This window comes from Lepus europaeus, chromosome 3 (assembly GCF_033115175.1).
Source record: "Lepus europaeus isolate LE1 chromosome 3, mLepTim1.pri, whole genome shotgun sequence".
Classification (NCBI taxonomy): domain Eukaryota; kingdom Metazoa; phylum Chordata; class Mammalia; order Lagomorpha; family Leporidae; genus Lepus; species Lepus europaeus.
The window spans coordinates 82,687,012-82,710,383 of record NC_084829.1 but is presented as its reverse complement, the minus strand read 5'-3'; the positions used below and the strand labels follow the sequence as shown (position 1 = coordinate 82,710,383).

General features: G+C 45.5%; 1 protein-coding gene across 1 annotated transcript in view; it reads right to left on the bottom strand.

Annotated features, from left to right (window-relative positions):
• Positions 1-22,838, bottom strand: part of NT5E (5'-nucleotidase ecto) — a 46,354-nt gene extending 23,516 nt beyond the window's left edge. Inside the window, exon 1 of the mRNA XM_062186450.1 lies at positions 22,476-22,838. Coding sequence (XP_062042434.1) covers positions 22,476-22,817 — 342 coding nt within the window. The 5' untranslated portion in view covers positions 22,818-22,838. The remainder of the gene's footprint in view (positions 1-22,475) is intronic.
• Between the last annotated feature and the right edge of the window lie 534 nt (positions 22,839-23,372).

Below are 23,372 nucleotides of genomic sequence, written 5' to 3'. Positions count from 1 at the left end.
GTTCCAAGCTAAGGAGAACTCCAGGGTGAAAGTGTCACTTGACCTTCAGTGGGTTACAGACCTGCTCTGAGTGCAGGGGCTTCCTTAGGAGCAGGGGTGATTTCAAGCATCATCAGTATGGCCCTTGGGGTCATACATATTCCATAGCATGTAATGACACATTTGTGGGGTCATTTGCTTTTGTCTCCTGACCGGACTGAAGGCTCTTGAACCACTACATGCTGGCTGCACTGTAGTCCCCTCACCTGCACACATGCATTTTTGAATGCCTTGGCTCAAGTGGTTGGGTATATACCCTCAAGCATGTATCTTCATGCAGGGACAGCAACATCCTGTGTTCACATTACCATCGGCTTACCTTCTCCTGAGGAAATTCAGAATTTCTGAATTTGCTTTTCCCCCATGTCTGATGAGCTACTCATTTTTACCTCTTCCTTTTGTATAATTAACTTCCTTCTTAAAAGTTGATTTAGTCTCGAAAGTTCTCCCACTCAGGTAATTTTTTTTTCTTCTTCTAGTCTTAGAATAGTGCTATTTCTTTCTATGCTGAAATTAGTCTCCTATGTTATCTTACAATGTCTGTCTTGCTTAACTGTGAAGTTGTTTGGTTTTTAATGACCATTTCCATGGTTCTTCATGTTGTCAGCCACCCCGTGGTTTACATGCTTAGCACTGTGGTTATGTGCTTAGCACTGAGCAACAGCTGAAGTCACAGTTTTCATTTCTTTGTTACCTGTTTAGTGTTTCCCCTCCCCACCCTGACTTTGAGTGCAATCCCCCTGAAAGTGGCGGTTTGACTGTCTTTTTCCTCCCTATTGCCATGGGGAGAGGAGCCCCCAGTCTATGATGCTCAATGTTGTGTGTAGATTGACTAAGTCATCTCCCTCACACTCCCACCTCCAACTCCAAACTTGAGAATCTCCAGCCCTTACTTTTTTCCTGATCTCTAGAACTGTATGTTAACTACCATGTGGCATTTTCCCCCAAGGCCCACCATGCACAAAGCCCCTTTCATCTGCGATTTCCCATCTTGGCCCAAGGTGCTGGCACTCCCATAGTCGATAAAGCCAGAATACCTGGAGCAGCTGAACCTCACACTCTCCTCTCCCACCCCCTCCCCCCAGCATGCTTCTCTTTGACATAAGAGCTCCAGTGTCTGCCCACCACATTGTCCCTACCTTAGTGTGATCCTCACCATTCTCTCCTGGACTACGGTAGCCTCCTGCCTAGGCTTTCAGTCTTCATCACTCCCTTCTCTAGACTGTTCTTTGTACTGCTGCCAGGATAATCTTTCTAAATGCAAATGTGATCTTGTCATGCTCTACCTGCAGGTCCTACAGAGGCACTGCCTTTTGGATAAAAGTCAGTATCCTGAGCAGGGCTCACAAGGCTCTTTGTGATTGGATCTCACCTTGGCTCCAGCCTCATTTCTGATAGCCACACTCTAGTGTGCCAAGCAAGAAGGAAGGATTGATTCCACCACTTACGAGCAGTGAGCTGGGGCATGTTTATAAACCTCCGTTTTCTCTGCAAGGGCAGTAAATAAACAAGACAAATGTGGCAATGAGACAGAAGCAGCATTTACTAACACTTATCATGTGAGAGCATTGTAAAAAGTGACTTTGTATAGAAAATCTGCTTCTGTGCTGTGAGGTTGTGCTGTGAGTATTTCACTATGCTTGTTTTACCAATGAAAAAGTCTCAGCTCTAGAGAAGTTAAATGAATTGTTGAAGGTGACAAAATTAGTAAGTGGTGGAACTGAGACTAGAATCACTTCTGTTTGACTTCAAAGTTCTTAACCTCAGAGCTTTGCACAAGGCCGATAACAAAGTGGGTGCTCAAAAAAAAAAAAAAAAAACACCTAACTTCTTGTAGTTTCCCATGCTGTCACTTATCTCTGTGCTTTTGTATGTGATGGTTAAAGATGATAGCTAAACTAGACCAGAATATTGTTTCTTCAGGTCCTTATTCAACTGATGGCTTTAGCTCCTGAAGTCTGGTAATTCTTTGTTTTTAGATTTTAGAGATATTTGCTCAATAAATTCCTACCCTTCTCAAACTTGGCACTAAATTATTTTTTAAAGATTTATTTTATGTGAAAGGCAGAGTTACATATACAGAGAGAGAGGAAGAGACACAGAGAGAGGTCTTCCATCTGCTGGTTCACTCCCCAAATGGCTGCAACACCCAGGGCTGAGTCAGGCTGAAGCCAGGAAGCAGGAGCATCTTCTGAGTCTCCCACATAGAGTGGGAGGGGTGGCAGGGGCCCAGGAACTTGGACCATCTGCTGTTTTCCCATGTGCATTAGCAGGAAGCTGGATTGGAAGTGGAGCAGTTGGGACTCTAATGGGTGCCAACATGGGATGCCAGCACTGAAGGCTATGGCTTAACCTGCTGTACTACAGTATTGCTCCTCTGGTAATTCCTCTTATACAGAGACTTCTCAATCACCCAGTCTGAGCCAAATGTCTTTCCTTTCTCTGGTGGCTGTCTCTGTGTAGCTGTGGTAGAGCCCTAGTCTGCCTGCCAGTGAGTGCTTAGCACCTACAGACACCCAGCAGGCATAGAGGCTACACTGATGAATGAATAAATGAATGGACAGAATTGTTATCAACTTCTCAAACAAAAATCAATGCAGAAAAATTTGTTTGTAGATACTAATTTTCTTTAGGAATTCCTATTTACATTTTCCTACCTTGAGTTTCTCCTATCTGATTTTATTCTATTGCACTTATGAGAACTTAATGATGTATAAGTTATTCAGAAGGAGGATCATGTGTGTAAAAGTGATCATTTTATTCACCTTTATTATTTTTATTAATAACATGAGAATATCTCAGGAAAAGACTGCCCAAGGGAAAAACATAGAGCAATAATAATAATAATAAAAAAAACAGAACATAACAACAGATGAAGTCATTCTTTGGGATTGGCAGGAGATAGGTTCCAGGACCTCCTACAGATATGAAAACCTTTGGATGCTCAAGTTTCTTACATGAAATGGCTCAGTATTTGCATATAACTTATGCATGTCCTCCCGCATACTTTAGTTCTTTATTTCTTTATTTGGTAGAAAGACAGGGGAAGAGAGAAAGAAACAGAGAGAGAGAGCACACTCATTCACTGGTTCACTCCCCAAATGCCTGCAGAAGCTGGAGCCAATGCTGGGATTAGGAACTCAATCTATGTCTCTCTTGTGGGTGGCAGGAATCCAGATGCTTGAATCATCACCACTGCCTCCCAGGGTCTGCATTAGCAGAAAGCTGGAACCAGGAGTCTGTAAATGTTCAAATATTTTTGATTCACTGCTGGCTGAATCCACAGATGCAGAAGCTATGGATACAGAAGGCCCACTGTATTCTTAACCCAACTTTTTTGGTCTTCTCTGAAAGTTGATCCAAATTTTCTTTCTTTCTTTCTTTTTTTTTTTTTTTAATTTTTGACAGGCAGAGTGGACAGTGAGAGAGAGAGACAGAGAGAAAGGTCTTCCTTTTGCCGTTGGTTCACCCTCCAATGGCCACCGCGGTAGCGCGCTGCGGCCGGCGCACCACGCTGTTCCGATGGCAGGAGCCAGGTGCTTCTCCTGGTCTCCCATGCGGGTGCAGGGCCCAAGCACTTGGGCCATCCTCCACTGCACTCCCTGGCCACAGCAGAGAGCTGGCCTGGAAGAGGGGCAACCGGGACAGGATCGGTGCCCCGACTGGGACTAGAACCCGGTGTGCCGGCGCCACAAGGCGGAGGATTAGCCTAGTGAGTCGCGGCGCCGGCCGATCCAAATTTTCTAATGTAGTACTTACAGTTCTTTTATTAATCACTATTTTTTGTTTAATCATCACTTTAGGCAAGTGATTCTATGACCCAGCTCAAATTCTTATGTTCATGTGTTCTCTGTGTGTGTGTGTGTGTTTGTGTGATTCTTTTGCTTTCCAAATATTTCATTTTGAATATTGGGATTATTCATTCATTAACAATATTTGTTCAATTCCAGCCCTGTGACAACCTTGTACATTTTATACTATATTTCACTAAATGTACTTTTCTGTAATTTAAGAGACTTGAGCCTAGAAAAATGACCTTCAATATTTCCAACACCAGAATCATAGAAATAACAATGTGGGCTTCTGGTCCAGTGCCAGCTTCTTATCTTGCCATTTGGTGCAAGAGAAAGCATAAAACACTATTTTAAAAAAAGAAAAATAAAAGAGGGAAGGAAGGAGGGAGGGAAGGAAAGTAGGAGGGAAGGAAGGAAGGAGAGAGGGAGGGGGTTAAAGAAAGAAAAAGAACTGGTGGTCTTACAGGAATGAAAGTTTCCACATTCTCCTTATAGCCAAGCTCAGTGTTTTTGACATCCAAATTCCTAAAATGTGGCCTGCCATTTAAGGTCAAAAGAATTGAAGTGTTGAGAACAAAAGGAAATTTGATTCTTCTGTGACTCAAAATCCTGTTGTGAAATGAACTCTGACGAATACAGTCTGATTTCAACACCTTCTGCAAATACGTCTTGGTATTTGTAGTTGATGTGGATAGTTTGTAAGGGCCTTTGGCTTCAGAAAAACCCTCTGTTGACTGAGAATGAGACCCAGAAGGTTACATGAATCAGCAATGGAAGAATGAGATATTCTACGACTTGGGATGCCAGCTTTCTTGTTTTGATTATTATAAATATCCTCCTTCAAGTGAAGGAAAACTTATGTCTAAAGTTTGGCTTATGATTCATGTAACTTCTGTTATAGGCCAAAGTCAACTTTACCTCTGAGGATGAGCAGTGTTCTTAGAAAAAAATTCCAGGGAATTATAAGGTGATCACATTATTTGTTTCTAATGTACTTCATGCTAAAAAGAATTAAAAATAGCATTCAATTATCATTTCTTGGGTACTAAACTGATTAGAAGGTACGCAGTATCCATCTAAGTTGAAGTGCAAACAAATATATGATGTCATAATGTGACTCCCCTCCATCGCCTTCCCTACAATGGCAGATGCCAATCAACTGGCTGAGTTAGTCTTGCCCACTGAGTTTGGAATGAACATCAGCATCCTTCTCATTCTAGCAGTTCAGGGAGTCACTGGCACTCACTAGAGATGACAGTAGAGATGAGACCTTTTTCTATCCTTGCCAAGATAGTAATTGTAAGCATTGAACTCACTGGCTTTTGACAACAGTAAGATACAACTTTAGCAGGTAACATAAGTTAGAAGCAACATTTCTAAATAAAGAAGAAAAATCTCTTTCTGTCTCTTTTTTTGTACTAATTTGATCCACAAGTTGTTTGGATCAAATCTGCAGCAGAAGTCAACGGTCACACTGGACCTTTCCGGCTCCCCTGCCCCATCCTCTGAGGTGATGTGCCAGCTTCTGTTTCTTTCTCAAAGCTCTTGCTAGCAGGAGCTGCCATGTAGTCATTTGCTCTTTCTCACCTGTGAACAAACGCTCCCATTGGGATTGAGTAAATGCACGAGTGGAAGAAATAATAACTTTTCTCAGGGTGTGAATAAGGGAAGTGAAACAGTTGGTGTGAGAGCAGGTGGCTAACACAGGAAGCAGAATCAAAGTTAGACATGGACGCTGATCTGCCTGGTCTGCAGGTGGTCACACAGGGACCAGTGGCCATCCAATGGCTTTCCATGAAGGCCTCTCATGATTCGGGAGTATTTTGTTTTTAGAGAGAAATCTCCCACTTTCTAAGTACCCCAGTCACAGTTGATTGATCAAAGCAATCTCCTTTCCTGTTATTCGGCCCCTGGGGCAGGTGCCCCAGGCGGCCTTATATGACAGAATTCTGTGCAAGTATAGCTATTTTCTATGTGTGTACAGGGGGAAAAGGCTATAAAATGCAGCTCTGCTGGCCTCAGGTACCAAACTGGTAAGGAGTTGTGCTTCAAAAGCCAGTAAAGGATGAGCCCGAAGGGCACAGAGGGATAATTTTAGCAGGAAATTGAGCCACAAAAGGCAAGCAAGCCACAAAGTCCTGAAAGCTGAAAACACTCACAGGCCAAGATCCTGTCAGGCCCCGCCTCAGACAGAGCCTGCTTTCTCAACTGGGAAATGTGTGTCCCCAAATAAGCAAAGTGTGGGGACGTCCTAGGGGCTCAGCTCTGCCGAGCTCCCCACACGGCGGCGTGGGTCGGTTTGCCTATGCCTGCAGCAGAATTTCTATTCCCAGTACTGCCAGCAAGTGTTTTCGCAAACACTGAGATGACTCCCTTTCTCCGTTTCAGGCCTGCTCAGCTTGAAACAAGCAGAGAGAATGCCAGACAATGTGAAAATATGTCTGTCTGGGAGGGGGCGCCTGGGGCAGAGGCCTGGACCCCTCTCCCTCTTCTTGTTTCAGGAGGCAATTTGTGGAGCAGTCTGGGATGATTTGGTAGTCAGCTGTTTCTCCCTGCACCTTCCCCATGGCTCCCTGCTCCTCCCTACCCCTGCTCTTAGAGTCCCCTGCCAGGTCAATAACCAGCAGACAAGGACGCTCAGCCCAGCAACTCTGTGAATGAGACACTCATGAAGATGCACATGTCCCAGCAGTGGGAAGTGCACACAGAAGCAGTGAAACACAGGGCAGCCTCCTCACCCTCCACTGCTGGCCCCTCGCGCCCAGCGGTCCACAGTCCTGTTGCTTTTACTCCTGCCCCAACCCTCAGTGGTCTCCTCCTCCGCATTCCCACTGCTCTGCTTCTCGGTGTCCACGTCACATCTCGCCCAGACCATTCCAGAATCTTCTAGCCACCAAGCAGACATAGCTCCCATTCATCCACTGCAGGTCGCCTCTGAAAACACACCCCCACAGCCTCTTGCCTCTGCTCTAAGTCTCTCCAAGGCTTCCCAACCACTCGCCTCTGTCCTCAGTGGTGAAGTGAAACTCCCGAGCTACTTATGATGCAGTTTGAGTGACACCTCCACATCTCTTTTGGTTTGGAGTGTTCCCCCGGCTGCCTCTCATAGCACTCACCCCCCCAACACCAGTGGCTGTTCATATGCCAACTGTCCCGCATCCTTGGTGACACCGAGCGACCGCTGGCACCAGTGCCTAGCAGATGTTTACTGAATGAATAATAAATCCACTCACTTCACCTGCTTTTAAATGGGCTCCATTTACTCTAGGATTTGGTACATGAGCCATTAAAACTTCTCAGAAGGAGGCAGGATATGAAACACGCTTGGTAAATAGTAATGAAGCAACGACTCAGTTGTAAAACAAATGAAACCAAGCTGATGGGAAGCCCCGGAAAAGTGTAGCCAACTACATCACCATTCACGGCCTGATAGCCTTGCACCTTCTCTGGGTAATTGCTTAGCTTCTCTTGTTTCATTTCCTGTTTTCTTTACTTTTAATATTTTTAAAATTCATTGAGAGAGAGAGAGAAAGAGAGAGATATCTTCCATCCTCTGGTTCACTACCCCGAAAAGTTGCAATAACAGGCGCTGGGCCAGGCTGAAGGCAGAAACTCTGGATCTCCCATGCAGGAACCATTATCAACTGCTTCCCAGGCACACTGGCAGATAACTGGATCAAAAGCAGCGCAGCTGAGATTGAAACCAGTACTCTGATATGGGTGCAGGCATTCTAAGTGGCGGCTGAACCTGCAGTGCCACAAGGCCTGCCCCACAATTTTTTTTAAGTTCAAACTCTTCTCTGTGTCTTATGTGTGTGTGTGCATATGGACATTATTTAAATTTCATGATGGAAATTACAGAGAAGATAAATTTTGTGACAATTCTCTATTAGAAATCTCCTGAGGCAGCCAAGTATTTGACCCATCAAAGGACACTTATATCTGACTTAGAAATGGGACATTTCAGGGTGGGCATTTGGTCTACAGTTAAGACCCTTTATGCCCACATCTCATATTGAATGCCTGGGTTCAAGTCCTGGCTCCTCTGCTTCCAATCCAGCTTCCTGCTGACTCACACTGTGGAAGGCAGCAGATGATGGTTCAAGGGCTTCGGTCCTTGCCACCCCTACAGGACACCCAAACTGAGTTTCAGGTTCCCAGCTTTGGCCTGGCCTTGCCCCAGCTGTTGCAGGCATTTCGGAGTGGATCAGGAGGTGGTCGGACCTCTCTCTCTGCTTCTCAAATAAATAAATAAAAATCTTAAAAGGAGGGACATTCCGTCACCTCAACTTTGTTCATAGAGAACTTTTAAAAATATAGTGAATTTAAAATAAGGGGACTTTAAGAAAGAAATTTTTTTTAAAGACAAAAAAGCAGCTGGCACCGTGGCTTAACAGGCTAATCCTCCACCTTGCAGCGCCAGCACGCAGGGTTCTAGTCCCGGTTGGGGCGTTGGATTCTATCCCGGTTGCCCCTCTTCCAGGCCAGCTCTCTGCTATGGCCCGGGAAGGCAGTGGAGGATGGCCCAAGTCCTTGGGCCCTGCACCTGCATGGGAGACCAGGAGAAGTACCTGGCTCCTGGCTTTGGATCGGCACGATGCGCCGGCCGCAGCGGCCATTGGAGGGTGAACCAATGGCAAAAAGGAAGACCTTTCTCTCTGTCTCTCTCTCTCACTATCCACTCTGCCTGTCAAAAAAAAAAAAAAAAAAAAAAAAGACAAAAAAGCTACATGACTAGGCCCTATTCATTTGTGACTCATTAAATCTTGATGAAACCCTGAGGTAGGTGCTATTATTTCCCCTTTTTACAGATGGGAAAACTGAGGCATAGGGCTCCACGACCCCCAGTTGGCAGAGCTGGGATTTCAACAGGATTCTAACTGCTCTGCTAAACTGATGCTGCAGGGAAGATATGAGTATCACTCAGCTACTGGCTAGTTTCTCATAGGGCTCTACAGTTCCAAGAACAGTGCCATGGTCCTTGTCTCAGGAAGCTTGTAGGGTAGGCAGAGAGCTGGACTAACATTAGCATACCCATCCATCCATCTATCCATCCACCCACCCATTCAACCATCCATCCAACTATCCATACATCATATGTGCACATAAAATGTTTTGGTACAGTAGGTTAGGTTGTTGCCACATGGGCTGCAGTTCCAGTCCAGGCTGCTCTGCTTCCAATCTAGCTCCTTGCTAATGGCCTGGGAAAGGAGAAGGAGATGATGTAAATGTTTGGGCCTCTGCATCCACGTGGGAGACCCAGGTGGAGTTCCTGGCTCCTGGCTTAGGTTTGGCCCACCTCTGGCCATAGCTGGGAGAGTGAACCAAATGTATGGAAGATTACTCTGTGTTCCCCTCTCTCTGTAACTCTGCCTTTCAAAATGAATAAATAAAGCTTAAAAGAAGAAAGACATCCAGGGGCCATGTGGAGGAGTTGGGAGAGGCCTCAGGTAAAGACACAGGTCCACACTGGCCGCTAATAACTGAAGGAGCTCAGAGGGCAAGCTCTACCTCCACGTAACCAGTCAGGGATGCTTGCAAGCAAATGGCATCAACAAATGAGGGAATGAAAATTAGGCGTGAGGTTGTCAAAAATGCTCCAGCGAAGAGGCTTCAACAGGTCAGAAGAAAAATAAAGAAGAGTTGATGTAGTGCAGTAGGCACAATGCAGAAGAAAGAGTTCCTTTTTCAATCCACAGAAATAAATTATAAAGAAGATAAGAAAGCCACTTGTGCACCTTTATTTGACCAGTCACACACCAGCTCTTCTGTTATGGACTGGAGATTCCAGTAGAGCCTATAATCCAAGGGGCTTGGTTGCCAGTTTCTCAGGGACCTTTAGCAGCATCCTTAAGGCAGGAGGATTACCACCATGCTTGGCTTGGTTGATACATTCCTGGCTTCCTGGCATTGTGGACCATTTCTGAGGGTGGGTTGCTCTCCATCCCTCAGTCCTGTGCCAGGGCATTTTGGTCCTGGCCAGTGAGTGTGCAGCCCACCAAATGGCAGCAAAGATCCTGGGGCCCAGGTCCCACCCCTAAAGCTCATCTGCGGGTAAATATTTATTGAAAGAAGGAATGAGCAAACAAGTACTGAACAGACAGCATTCACATTTTACCAATCAGGTAGAAAAGCATACGAACTCTGCATACATGCAAAATACATATATCAATGTTACATGAGAATTAACTGTTCAACTGATTGGGGTCCAGGTAAGTTTAACTACATCTTTGAGGGGTCAGAGGGCTCCAGCTAATGTTTGGATTTATATAACACCACTTATTCCAGTGAGAAAAGTTTATGAGGCCTGAGAAAACAAATACTGATGGAGCTTACCCAGCATTCAGATGTGTTTGTGAGTTGCTGATGTGATGTGTAACTGGCTTAATTATTTCCAATTTTCAGTTTTGAAAATCCAGAAGCCAGGATAAGGACAAGATGAGCTAAGAAGCTGCCTTGGCTCTCTTCCTCTGCTCCCTGGAGCCAGCCCAGGGAACTGATCTAGAACTCAGGCACAGATGAAGCAGAAGCCCATGGCCACAATGATGCAGGCCTGTCCTCATCTTTGAGGCTATGGGATCCACAAATCCACAAAACGTCTGAAGTCTATGCTCTGAGGAGAACTTTTAATTTTCTTTATCTCTTTACAAATACCATGCCATCAGGATCTCCCTTCAAGCTTTTCAAACCAGCATTGCCAATCTGTCTTCCCCCAAACAAGGCTTTGTTATCAAAGATAAAGTAACTCTGAGTTTCCTTAGTACAGGAGACCTTGTAAGCATTTGAATATAACATGGTTTCTGTTCGGCATTACAGTTACAGAGAGAGAGAAAAAACATGTTCACCATATATCTGGGAGTAGATGGTAAGTGGGAGGGCCCATTGTTGGGTCTTCCTTAGCCCAGGTCTGTAGCTCAAGCATCCCAAGCACAGGTGTTAGGATTGTAGCCCTTTTCCTTTGCTCTGTTTATTCTCTCCCTGTTATTGATTTTATACATTACCCAGCCCCTGCATGTGGTTAAGAAGAGTCAAATGGGCATTGTTCCTTGCCTATCTCCAGAACAGTGAATGCCACCCTAGCAGGTCTTACTGGCCACAGCCTTCTGCATAAAGCCTGGCACATGGGAGTCTAAGATAGATATTTGTGGACTGAAGGAATAAATGAGCTTCACAGACAACAGGTTCAAAGCTGGGCTCATCCTCCTTCCACTCCTTAGGCTGTCATTTCGGTTACTGACAGTACAATGCTGCACAGAGCATCCTTGGACTCTCTCTGCCTGCAAAAATGTGGCCAACTGGAGGTACCTGGGAGATGACAATGCTTTCTCTCCCCAAGGAGATAACTTCAAAGAAAAAAAAAAAAGGGAAACCATGAGAGAGAAATAAGAGAGTAAGGGAGCCATCAAGCAAACTTAGAAGTGTACGTAAATGTAAGTCCAGAGAAAAACAAGTCATGTTGTCATATGAGAAGTGAGAGACAGTGAATGAGCTGCACAAGGGCAGAGGTGCTGGGATGTGACGTGAGACAGATCCCTTGCCCAGTTCCTCATTTCTTAGTTGAGGAAGTCATTGCCATATTCACGTAGCTGGTGACTCAAGGAACTAGTAAGTAAATGTGATTGTGCTGATGGCCCAGAGAAATAAATCTCTTTCCAGTTCTCCTGTCTGCCACAGCCCTGCAGTGTCCAGCTATGTCCAGTAAATCAGGAAAAGCTTTTAGACTGTGTTTCAGTGTTTGAGACTTCAGCCGTCAGAGGGTACTGTGGTTTGAAGGTTCCCACTGACACTTGGGTTGACCTTTAATTTCTGTTGTGTGGTGCTAAAACCTGCAGCCCAGTGGGACTTTTCATAAGTGATTAGGTCATGAGGGCTCTGCTCTCAGGAAAGGATTAATCTGTTCATGGATTATCTTGAGACTGGGTCTGTTATCAAAGCCAATTTGGCTTTGTCTTTTGTGTGTGTGTCTCATGCCATGTGATGCCCTGTGCCTCCTGGATCTTGCCCTTCCCAGTCTTCAGAACCATGAGCCAAATGATATCTCCTTCTTAAACATTCCCCAGCTCCAGTATTCTGTTATAACAACAGAAAATAGACTAACATGGGGTAAATGTAGGTATAAGAATCTGCCCCCTGCATAGCAGTGTCAAAGCCTGTTGACTCTCCTGGTGTCCTGAACTTGAACCCTTCTAGTCATCTTCGGATGACACCTTTTCCTGAGCCACCCTTGTCCTGTCAACAGAAGGCAGGCCAGCCAGCACTTATGGATCCTTCAAAGGGCACCGTCCTTAGCACTGTATATGCATCATCATCTCTTCTAGCAGACAACCTCTGGGAGGAGGCTGCCAACACTTCTCTCACACATGTGGAAGTGGAGGCCTCATGAGATTAATGAACTTCTCACAATGCACAGATCCTAAGCGGCAGGGAGGGAACTTGCTTCTCATTAGTCTCACTCCCACGTTCACTTTTCTACCCCATGCCACGCTGTCTGCCTAGAGAAGTTGGTTCCTATGGATTTGGCCCCATGACCTTAGTTCAGTTCTTCTCATCTCACATCTAGATTACTGTCCAGCCTCTTTCTCATATTTCTTCTCTGGTGTTTTTCTCCTTTCTTTCATTCCTGTTCACTTTCCAAATGGGTGGCTCAGAGATTTTTTTTCTCACACTAACCAAATTCTTCAGTTCTCTGCAGACAACAATTGTATAATCAACAGTTCAATTGTTGACCCTATCTACTTGAACTTACATCATCTCAGATAAGTTAAAGGGCTCCATTGCACAAGACCATCTCCATTTAAGATGCCAGTTGGCAGTCCTCAGCTGCTTAAACTTAAAAAATTAAATTATTAATTATCATTTTTAAATTATTTAATTTAATTTTTAATAATTAAAGAGAGAGAGAATGATCTTTCATGCACTAGTTCTCTCTCCAAAGAGTTGGGGCTGAGCCAGGCCAAAGCCAGGAACTGGGAACTCAACACAAGTTTCCCATATAAATGGCAGAAATCCAATTACTTGGACTATCACCTGTTGTCTTCCATTATCTGCATTAGTGGGATGCTGAAGTCAGGAGCTGGAGCTAGGTATCAAACCCAGGCACTACATATGGGAAATGGGCATTTTAACTTCTATCCCTGTCCTCCTGCCTCCTGCCTCCTGCCTCTTGCCCCAGCCACCTACACTTCTAACTGACCAGCTATACTCAGAGGTTCCCATGACTCCATCCTCATGTTTGAAAATTAGTTAAAATGATTCATTGAACACATAAAGGATGCAACTCAGAAATAACCAAATGGAAGAGGAGCACAGGGAAAGATGTGAAGTTTGTGGTGGTGGCGGGGGATAGGGAGAACTGCATACAGACCCTCCATGCCTGTTCTGGTCGTGCCACCCTCCAGGAACCTTCACGTGTTCAGCACCCTCAAATCTCATCAAACTTGTTCAAGAGTTTTATAGAGTTGCATCTCCAGCCTCACTACCCTTTCCTGCAAGTTTGTGCATGAGGCTGAAAGTACTAATCCTCTAATCCTCTAAGCTTTTGGTCTGTTTGGTGACTGTACCCATCGCAAGGCTATCTAGACACTCCACCCAAAGTCACTTCATTGGCATACACTCAGATCTTATCAAAGGTTCTCATTACAGAAACAAAAGGTACTTCTGTGACAAACACTGGGGACAAAGGCCAACTTTTTTTTTTATTATTATTATACCATAGCCACCACTCTACTATTACATAAACAAATGCACAAACCACAAGAGTAACTTGAGTACACCAAATGAAAAGACATCATAGATCAAGTTGATAAACTTAACAGCAGAAGATACTTACAATTTCTACAATTGATCACAGATCAATAGCTAAAATTCCTAAAAATCAATAAAGACAGCAAATCTGAAGATCCAAGATGGCTGACTCTAGAAGTCCTGTACTCTCCTACTCCGTGGAGAAGAATCAGAACAACAGAGGAAGGACTGTGCTTACAGGAGATTGAGGGAAAACCACAGAAGGATTCAACATTCCTCACTGGTTTTAAATCCAGTCCACAAAACTGATTGGAGTCTGATAAGTTGCTAAAAAAAAAAAAAATAGACCCCGCTTGTCTCTCTCCATCCCCAAAGCCCTGGACTCAAGCTTCTGCTAAACTCTCAGGAACAGAAAACAGTCCCTTCTCTATCAGAAGCCCCTAGAGCTGGAGTAAGGACACTCATGGGGACAGAGAACAGGTCCCTCTGCCTACTGTAGTTGTGGAGTTGTGGGCACAAGCCTCAGAGCCATGCTCACTCACTCTGCATAATACAGGGAAGTTCCCTTCTGCTTCCTGGGGCTTGATGCCATCAACAGTCCATACAGAAGCCCAAAAGTACACACAGCCCAGACCTGAGAAAGTCCCCTGCTGTACCTCTTAGCACAGGTGCTGGGTGGATAGAGCACAAGCCCCAGCATCATCCTTCACACTTGATCTTAGCCGAAAGGCCGAGAAGCGATCCCAGCATCATGCTTGTGGGGACGTAGGGCCGTTCCTTCTGGGTCTTTCAGCACTGGGACTGTGGCTGTTGCTGCTACATACTCTTGAGTAACTCACCTATGGGACCTAGAGGGCTCTATCTGTATTTCTCTGCTTCAGGCTGGTGGCCAGTCCCCAGTCCCCAGCATAACCTGCACTTGCCCTGTGAGACCTGGGTAAGGGCCTCACTGTATCATGCAACTTTGGGATTGTGACTGTTGGTATTATAAGTCTCAGGGACACTTGAATTCCCCCATGGAGCCCACAGAAGGCCTTATATGCATTTCTCTGCTCAAGGCCTGCACTGCTAGTGCACTATCTCCAGTACAAAGTACATTCACAGTGTGGGACATGGGTAAGGTACCCTTTAAGTCCTGCAGCTCCGGGTCGGTGATCATTTGTTCCTTAAGTCCAAGGGAAACATGGGCTTGCCTTTAGGACCTGGGAAAGGCCCTATTTGCATCTCAGTGATCCAGGAATGCATAGAGCACTGCACAATTCCCAGTATAACCTGTGGGAAATGGGTTAGGGCCTCTCTGAGTCCTTGGCTCTGAGACTAGGACTTTCAGAGCTGTATTCCAGAGTCATCTGAGTTCTCATGGGTCCTGGGGAAGACCTTGTCTGTATTCCACTGCTCTAGACTCATGCCTGCCAGAATGCAAACGCCAGAACAACCTGCACATGAAACATGACCCCTGTGTAAAGTCCCACTACATCCTGGAGCTCTTGCACCATGACTGTTGATTCTATAAATCCTAGGAACACTGGAGCTTTCCTTGTGGGACCTGGGGAAGGTTCTAGCTCAGTTCCCCTGCTGCAGGGCCACTGTTGCCACTGCACAATCAAAAGCATTACCTATGCTTTTCCAGTTGACTTGGACAAAGTACCCTCCTTGCCCTGCAGCTCCAGGACTGCAACTATTAGTACTTTATTCCTCAGAATCATTGGACTCTACCCTGTGCGACCCATGGAAGAAACTACATGCATTCCACTGTTCCAGGCCCACACCTGCAAAGCATATAGTCCCCAGCATAACCTGTATCTCACTCCATGGAACTGAAGCAAGGTTCCGTTCATATCCCCCAGTGCTGGCATTAGGGCTTTTGGTTCTACAAGTCCCACCATAACCCATGTCCACCCAACAAGACCTGGGGATGGTTCCATTCCATTATACAGTTCCAGGGCCACAGCTGTTGGTACCAAAACATCCATAATCACTCATAGTTGCCTAGTCAGTCAAGGGGACAGCCCCCTCTATGTCCTATAGCATAAGGAACATGGCTACATCCACTACAAAACCTAGTGTATTTGACACTTAACTCTCTAGGGCTTGAAGGCACACACCATTGTAGGCCCATGATTACTGCAAAGTCATGCCTCTACCTCCATAAACTGCAACAGACTAGACAACTGGGGCAATCATAGACACTGCTGACATTGATTACATCTGAAGAAAACATTCAGAGCTTACACACTAACAGGCTCACCTAGAACCAAAGTCAAAGCAACTACTCAACTGACACTTTGAATTACACCTGAACAAAATCATCTTTTCCAGTGAAAACTATTCATAAAAAAGAAGGAATCATTATACTACATGTGCAAATGTCAATATAGGGACATAGGAAATGTGAAGAAGCAATGAAGCATGATACCTTCAAAAGAATAAAATGGTTCTCTAGAAATAGATCTTGACTTTTAAAAAATGATTTATTTATTTATTTGAGAGTCAGAGTTAGAGAGAGAGGGAGAGAGAGAGAGAGAGAGAGAGAGAGAGAGAGAGAGAGAGAGAGAGAGAGAGAGAGAGACTGGGAAAAGGAGACAGATTTTCCATCTGCTGGTTCACTCCCTAGACAACTCCAATGCCCAGGGCTGGGCCAACCTGAAGTCAGGAGCCAGAAGCTTCATCCAGATCTTCCACATGGTTGGCAGAGACCCAAGCACTTGGGCTATCTCCCACTGCTTTTCCCAGGCCATTAGGAGGGAGCTAGATTGGAAGTAGAGCAGCCAGGACTCAAACTGGTGCCCATATGGGGTGCTGGTGTTTGTTGGTGGTAGCTTTACCTACTATGCCACAATGCTGTCCCTAGATCCTGATTTGGAGGAAATTATGAAATTCCTGAAAAAGAATTCAAAATAATGACCCTAAGGAAATTCAATAAGATTCAAGATAATACAGATGGATAGACAATTCAAGGAAATGAGGAAAAGAATGCATGATATGAATGAAAATTCAACAAAAACATATAAATCATTAAAAACAAATAATCAGGGGGCTGGCACTGTGGCGCAGTTGGTTAAAGCCCTGGCCTGAAGCACTGGCATCCCATATGGGTGCCAGTTCTAGTCCCAGCTGCTCCTCTTCCAATCCAGCTCTCTGCTATGGCCTGGGATAGCAGTAGAAGATGGGCCAAGTCCTTGGGCCCCTGCACCCACATGGGAGACCCGGAAGAAACACCTGGTTCCTGGCTTCAGATCAGCTCAGCTCCGGCTGTTGCGGCCATCTGGGGAGTGAACCAGCGGATAAGACCTTTGTCTCTGCCTCTCCCTCTCTGTAACTCTATCTTTCAAATAAATAAAATAAATCCTTAAAAAAAAATCAGAAATTTTGAGCTGAAAATATCAAAGAAATAAAAAAAAAACAGAATTGAGGCATTTAACAACAGAATTGATCAAGAAAGAGAAAGAATTTCTGATCTTGAGAACAAAACAAAATAATCAGTCACACAAAAATAAAGAGAAAAAGAATTAAAAATAAAGAAAGCCTACAGTAAATATGGGATACCATGAAGTGAGCAAATATTTGCATTATATGGTCATTTGAAGAGTAAAAGAAGGAAAAAGGCATTGAGAATCTATGGAATGAACTAATAGTTGAAACCTTCCCAAATCTTAAAAGAGATATGGACATACAGTACAGGAAGCTTAAAGGACCCCAACCAGACTCAACAAAAATACTTTTTTCCCAGCAGATTATAATGAAATTGCCAAAAGTTAAAGGAAAGGAAAGAATCCTAAAGACAGAGAAAAATGTCAAGTTACATGTAAAGAAAATCCATTAGGCTAACAGCAGACTTCCAAGCAGAAACCGTGCAGGCTGGGGCCCGCTCTGTGGAGTGGCAGGTAAAGCTACTGCCTGTGACACCAGCATCCCACGTGGGTGCCAGTTCATGTTCTGGCTGCTCCACTTCCCATCCAGCTCCCTGCTAATAGCCTGGGAAAGCGGGGAAAGATGGCTCAAGTACTTTACGAATACATGAAAACAAGCAATATGCTTGTTTCCTAGCAGGAGGCTAGAAATAATAAGGATCAGAGCAGAAAGAAATAATTTTTTTTAAATACAAAATGAAAAGAACAACAAACAACAAATGAAAAGTTGGGCTTTTGAAAAGAAACAAAATAGACAAGCCTTTAGCCAGACTAACAGAGAAAAAGAGAAAAAGCTCAAATAAATAAAATCATACATTAAAAGGTGATATTACAACTGATACCACAGAAACACAAAGGATTATAAGAAACTACTACAAACAACTGTATGATAAGAAATTGAAAAACCTCAAAAATTGAGCAAATCCTTTGGTTAAGCTAGAGGTATCAAAGTGTCCTACAAAGCTAAATTATTAAAACACTTGGCATTGGCATAAAATCCAGCACACAGATCAATGGAACAGAATAGAGAACCTAGAAACAAATCCACTTAAATCCAGGCAACTGATTTTTGACAAAGGTGCCAGAACATACATGGAGAAAGGATAATTTTTTCAACAAGTGATGCTGGCAAAACTATATAAATGTATATATACATATGTAGGAAAACGAAATTGGATCCCTACCTCTCACCATATACAAAAATAAAATCAAGATGGATCAAAGAGCTAAATGTATGACATGAAACTCTGAAATTAGTTCTCAAAAGAAGAAGTACAAATGGCCAACAATTAAAAATGCTCTAGCCATTAGAAGTCCTGTATGTACATGCTCTGTGACCAGCAATTCTACTGGAAATAGATTCCAGGGAACTTCTCACGCTAGAGCCCACAGAAAGGTGTGTGCAGTGGCATAATTCATGGAGGCAGGGTGCAGGAGGCCATCCCCAAACCCATCAGACAGGGAATAGATGGATAATGTATGTGGGGAGTCACCATGGAGCATAATGCACAGTAATATACAGGTACACGGGAAATATAGAGCTATGTGGATGAATCATAAAAACCATATGTTTTAGGGCAAAAGTGAGAAGCAACAAGGGACAGGCAGGCATTTGGCCTAGTGGTTAAGATGCCTGTGTTCCATCCTAGAGCACCTGGATTCAATTCATGGCTCTGCCTCCTGATTCCAGCTTTCCTGCTACTATAGATCTTGGGAGGTAGCAAGTGATTGCCCAAGTAGTTGGATCCCTGTTGCCCACTAGGAGGCATCTGAACTGAGTTCCCACTTCCCAGTTTTGGTCTAGCCCTCTCTTATGGGTATTTAGGAAGTGAACCAACACATGGGAGTTTGTCTGTGTCTCCGAAAACAGAATTTACCAACAGGTTTCCTTACGTAGTTTACAAATATAAGCATATAATGGTTCTTCAAGTACACAGAGAAATAAAACCGTATACAAATATATCCAGATGGTGAGATGAGAAGTGACATGTGGTGAGCAGAGGACTAATCTATCTAACTAACCTTTCTCTAGGGTCATGACAGGTAGAGGTCATGATCCCCACCCTGGCTGCTGCCTCCAGCATCTGGGAACAATTTGCTAAAGGTCAGGCGGCAGTCTTTGGGACTGCAGGTGGGCTCAGCTGTCAGGGCCTCAGAAGCAGGGCCCAGGTAAAGGGCAGCCACTCCTCTCGGGTCCCAAGAGACCTGCTAAGAGCTCAAATCCATCTTATCTACAGCCTGCCTCACATGTGAGAATTCCACTCCTGGGGATAAATCCCTTTGGTTTGTACTTTTTTTTTTATAAAAATATTTATTTATTTGTTTGAAAGTCAGAATTACACACACACGAGAGAGAGAGAGAGAGAGAGAGAGAGAGAGAGAGAAGGGAAGTCTTCCCTCCACCGGTTCACCCTCCAGATGGCCGCAACAGCCTGTGCTGGACCAGGCTGAAGCCAGGAGTCAGGAGCTTCATCCAGATCTACCACATGTGTGGCAGGGGCCCAAGCACTTGGACCATCTTCCCTTGCTTTTCCAAGGCCATTAGCAAGGAGTTGGATGGGAAGTGGAGGGGCTGGGACACAAACTGGCACCCGTATGGGATGCCAGAGTTGCAGGAACCAGCTTTACTTGCTACACCACAATGTCAGCCACGGTTTGTACTTTTAAAAGATTTTATAAGTCCACTCAATGAGTAAGTATTAATAATTCTGACAAAAGGACTTACAAAACAGAGAAGAGGAATAATGGAGGAAAGACTGGATGATAGACTGCATGAGGGTGTCAGGATCAGATAAACTGACAGATGCAAAACCCAGAACTCCTTTTTCTTGTATTTTTTTCCCCAGGGCACATGGAACTATGTTTAGGGAGCACTTACTAGCAGGGGCTAGGAATTTTCATACGCATTATCTCTTGTATTGCTCACAAAATCCTCTATGGTGGGAGTATCACTCTTGTTTACGGTTAAGGAATACGAGATCTAGATAAAGTAACCAGGCCAAGTGCACACTGTCAATGCATCCATGCTGTCTTCCTCATGCCTCAGGAGCATCACTGAGATATTATGCCAGCTAGTGCTTTCTGCCTGGCAGCTGGAGTCAGGGGTCTCCTGGATCACTCAGGAACCTTCACAGCTGTCAGAACTGCTCCAGCAGCTGGTGTTGGGGTGTGGTAGATCTAGAAAGTCTATACGTCTTTGGAAACTCCTGCGCTAGGGGGACACTGGAGTTAAGCGAGACTTTAGGGGCTTCCTCTTTGTCCTCCCTGCACTTGAGTCCTTAGATGTGGCTGCTCTAAACCAGGTCCAATGTCCAGGGATCTGAAGATGCCCCTCCACAACTGCTTTCCACCTTGACCCATATCACTATCATCCTGGAAATCAAGACATAGTAGGTGACTGGCATGGGGCAATCTTCAGAACAGAGTAGAAGTACATTCCCAGAGGGCTAGCATAACATAAGCAAAGTGGCCATGAAAAACCTGTGTGAAACAGGAATACAGCAGCGCTTCACCACAGCCTTTAGCAATAAAAGAAAGGAGATCTTTATGCAGGTCAAATCATGTTTGCCAAACCCTCAAATGACATAGAGTAAGCCCTGATGAGACAGATGCTATTAGCCTTGGCACTCAAGCTCCTCCCACTTTTTGTCCCTTGCCAAAATTACATAAATAGTCCTTTTCTTTAGGCCCCAGTTCAACTATTTTGAGTAAAATTTGTAAGAAAGTAATTCTATTCCATGAAAAGTATTCTAAACATGCACAGAAGAGATGGGGTGTAACTGGTAGCAGAGTATTCCAGCCTCACCCAGATATCCTGTCATAAACATTTGGTGTGGTGATTAACATCAGGAACTCAATTGACTTAGAGAAATATTATTAGTAGGGAAAACTGGGAACTCTTACTTTTTCCCCCCATTAAAAGAAATTTGCACAACTGTGGAGAAAAGGGTGTCACAAAAAGTAAAGCTCGCGAATTGTGGTTTACATGTGAAATCAAAACACTTTCATGTAAGGTTTATTCTGCCCTTCTGGGAGGAAGTGGAAGCAGGCTAGTAACAATTCAATTCCATAAATATTTATGTTGTCACTGCTCCTGGTAAAGCCTCTGGCAGGTCTTGCTGTGGAGATAGCAAGGCTGACAGAACACAGAGTTCTTCAGACCTGTGGTTCTTGTGTGGAGTCCAGATGTTGGCAAGTCCCCCAGATGAGCTGGGGAGGCTTAGGGATCTGTTTGCTTTGAGGCTGTGTTGAATGTCTCTGGGAAATCTCTAAAGCAACAATCGGAACAGAGGGAGCTCCCCCTTCTGTCATCTCTCTGAAGTTGGATGCTCTTTCCCTGTTCTTCCTTCTCCAGGTTTCCAGCCCTCTGAGCTTTTCTGTTACTAAGTGTCAGGTCAGCCTTCCATATCTCAGCTGGGACTACACCTTCCTCTCCCTTCCACGGGTGTGGACTTCACAGATTCTGTGCACCTTTGCTCTATTTTTCCTTTCCCAGTGCTGTAAGTTTTCTTGTCCCCAGTTTCTCCAAGATCTTGTTGAATCTCCTTGCTCTAGGCCTTTACACAGGGTAAAAGTTGGGTAGTGATCGATTTAAAACACACACAGACACACAGACACACATACACAACCACCATGAAACATTTTGGTTACATTTATTTGTTACTGTGTAGTCAATCCCTCTTGATTGCCCTTCTAGAATGTTGCTCAACAAGCATCATCTTTAATAGACTACTTGGGAGCTTAGAGAAACTCTACACATGTTTTAAGGGCCCTTTATCTTTTAAACTGGACTCTCTCCCTAAGTCTTTGCTGCCAAACCAATATTATTGAAATACTAGTATTTCTGCACTTTGGTCCTCTTTGAAATTTCTTTTTCAAACTACACTGTAGTGTCTGGTAGTAAGAAGTAAAATTTATAGCATGGCTCAATTCACAGGCAACACTGAGGCAGAGGAAATTATTATACCCAATTAACATAGGATGGAACGGAGGCTCTGAAGAGTAAATAACTTGTTCAAGATCCTAGAGAAAGCAGTTGGGCCAGAAATTTCCTCCACGGCTGCGCAATGCTCAAAGGATCTGGTGTCCCTTCTTACAGCCTTTCCCTTTTTGATGGCTGATGATCTGGACCATTTACTCAGTTTATTTGATCCCCAGTTTTCCTTTCAATAAAGGAGAGATAAAGCATTCTTCGGAAGACCAAACAGTAGAGAGATACGTGGGGGACTTTGATCAGTTCCTAGCAGCGCCTGACAACCATCAATGTTCCTCTGAATAGCACCATCTCGTGGTGGGGAGCTCAGGAACGTCCGTTTAACGCAACCCTGCACGTCTATGTCTGTATGCACCTGGCACACTGGCGGGTCTCGCTTTACCCAAATCTCTGTAAGCCCTGATGCTAGGCTCGCCAAGCCGTGCCACACTCTGCTTCCCCCGCCCGGCTTTCCTGCGTGGGTCCAGGACTCTTACCCCCAGGCTGCGATCTTACCATGGCATCGTAGCGCAGCAAGTTCATGAAGTGTGCCACCTCGGTGCCCTTGTACACCATGAACCAAATGGTGCCCTGGTACTGGTCGCCGGCGTCCAGCAGTAGCACGTTCTGCTCGGCTTGGCGGATCTGTTGCACTTTAGTGAAGAGTCGCGCCACGCCGCCCACGCAGAGGCTGGCATTGACACACTTGCTGGCGCCCTCCTGGTTGATCTGCTCCAGTCGGCTGTGCACGTCGTTGGTGTGCAGGATCGTGAGCTCCCAGGCACCGGCTGACGGCCACAGCAGCGCGCCCAGAGCCAGGAGCCTCAGCGCGGGCGCTGGCACGTCTCGGGGGCACATGGCTGCGGCGCGCCGGAGCCAGGCGAGCGCTGGCGAGTGCGGGCGATCGGCCGGCGCGGAGGCTAGGCGCCCTGGCCGGAGGGCGGGGCCCGGGGCGGGCCCTCCTTCTTAGCGGAGGCCCGCTTGGTAGGCTCACACCCACGCGGTCACCCGATCCGACCCTGGCGGCCGGGCGGCCCCGGGCACGGCTGGCGGCTGGCACCGGTAGCCTGCAGGAACAGTGGGGAGGTTGTTCCCGGCGGTGAGCGGGCACCAGCACAGCTCCGGGCGCGACCGGCAAGCCCCGGAGCCCGCAACCCCACTCTGGTGGCTGCGCTTTCCGGGCCCGGGGAAGAACTGGCTCCGAGCGCTGAGACGCTCTGACCCTCGCCTCCTCCCCGAGGCGCGGGGGTTTCTGCCGCAGAACTGTGTGGTTTGCTCGAGGCTTGAGGTTGCGCGAGCTCACCGCTCCTAAGCTCAAACTAAGAAAAAGAGAGGGGGCGGGAGAAAGATGAGCTGGAGGAGGGCGAGGAGGAAATGCGAGGCCCCGGAGAGCGCACACGTGAGGTGTGACGC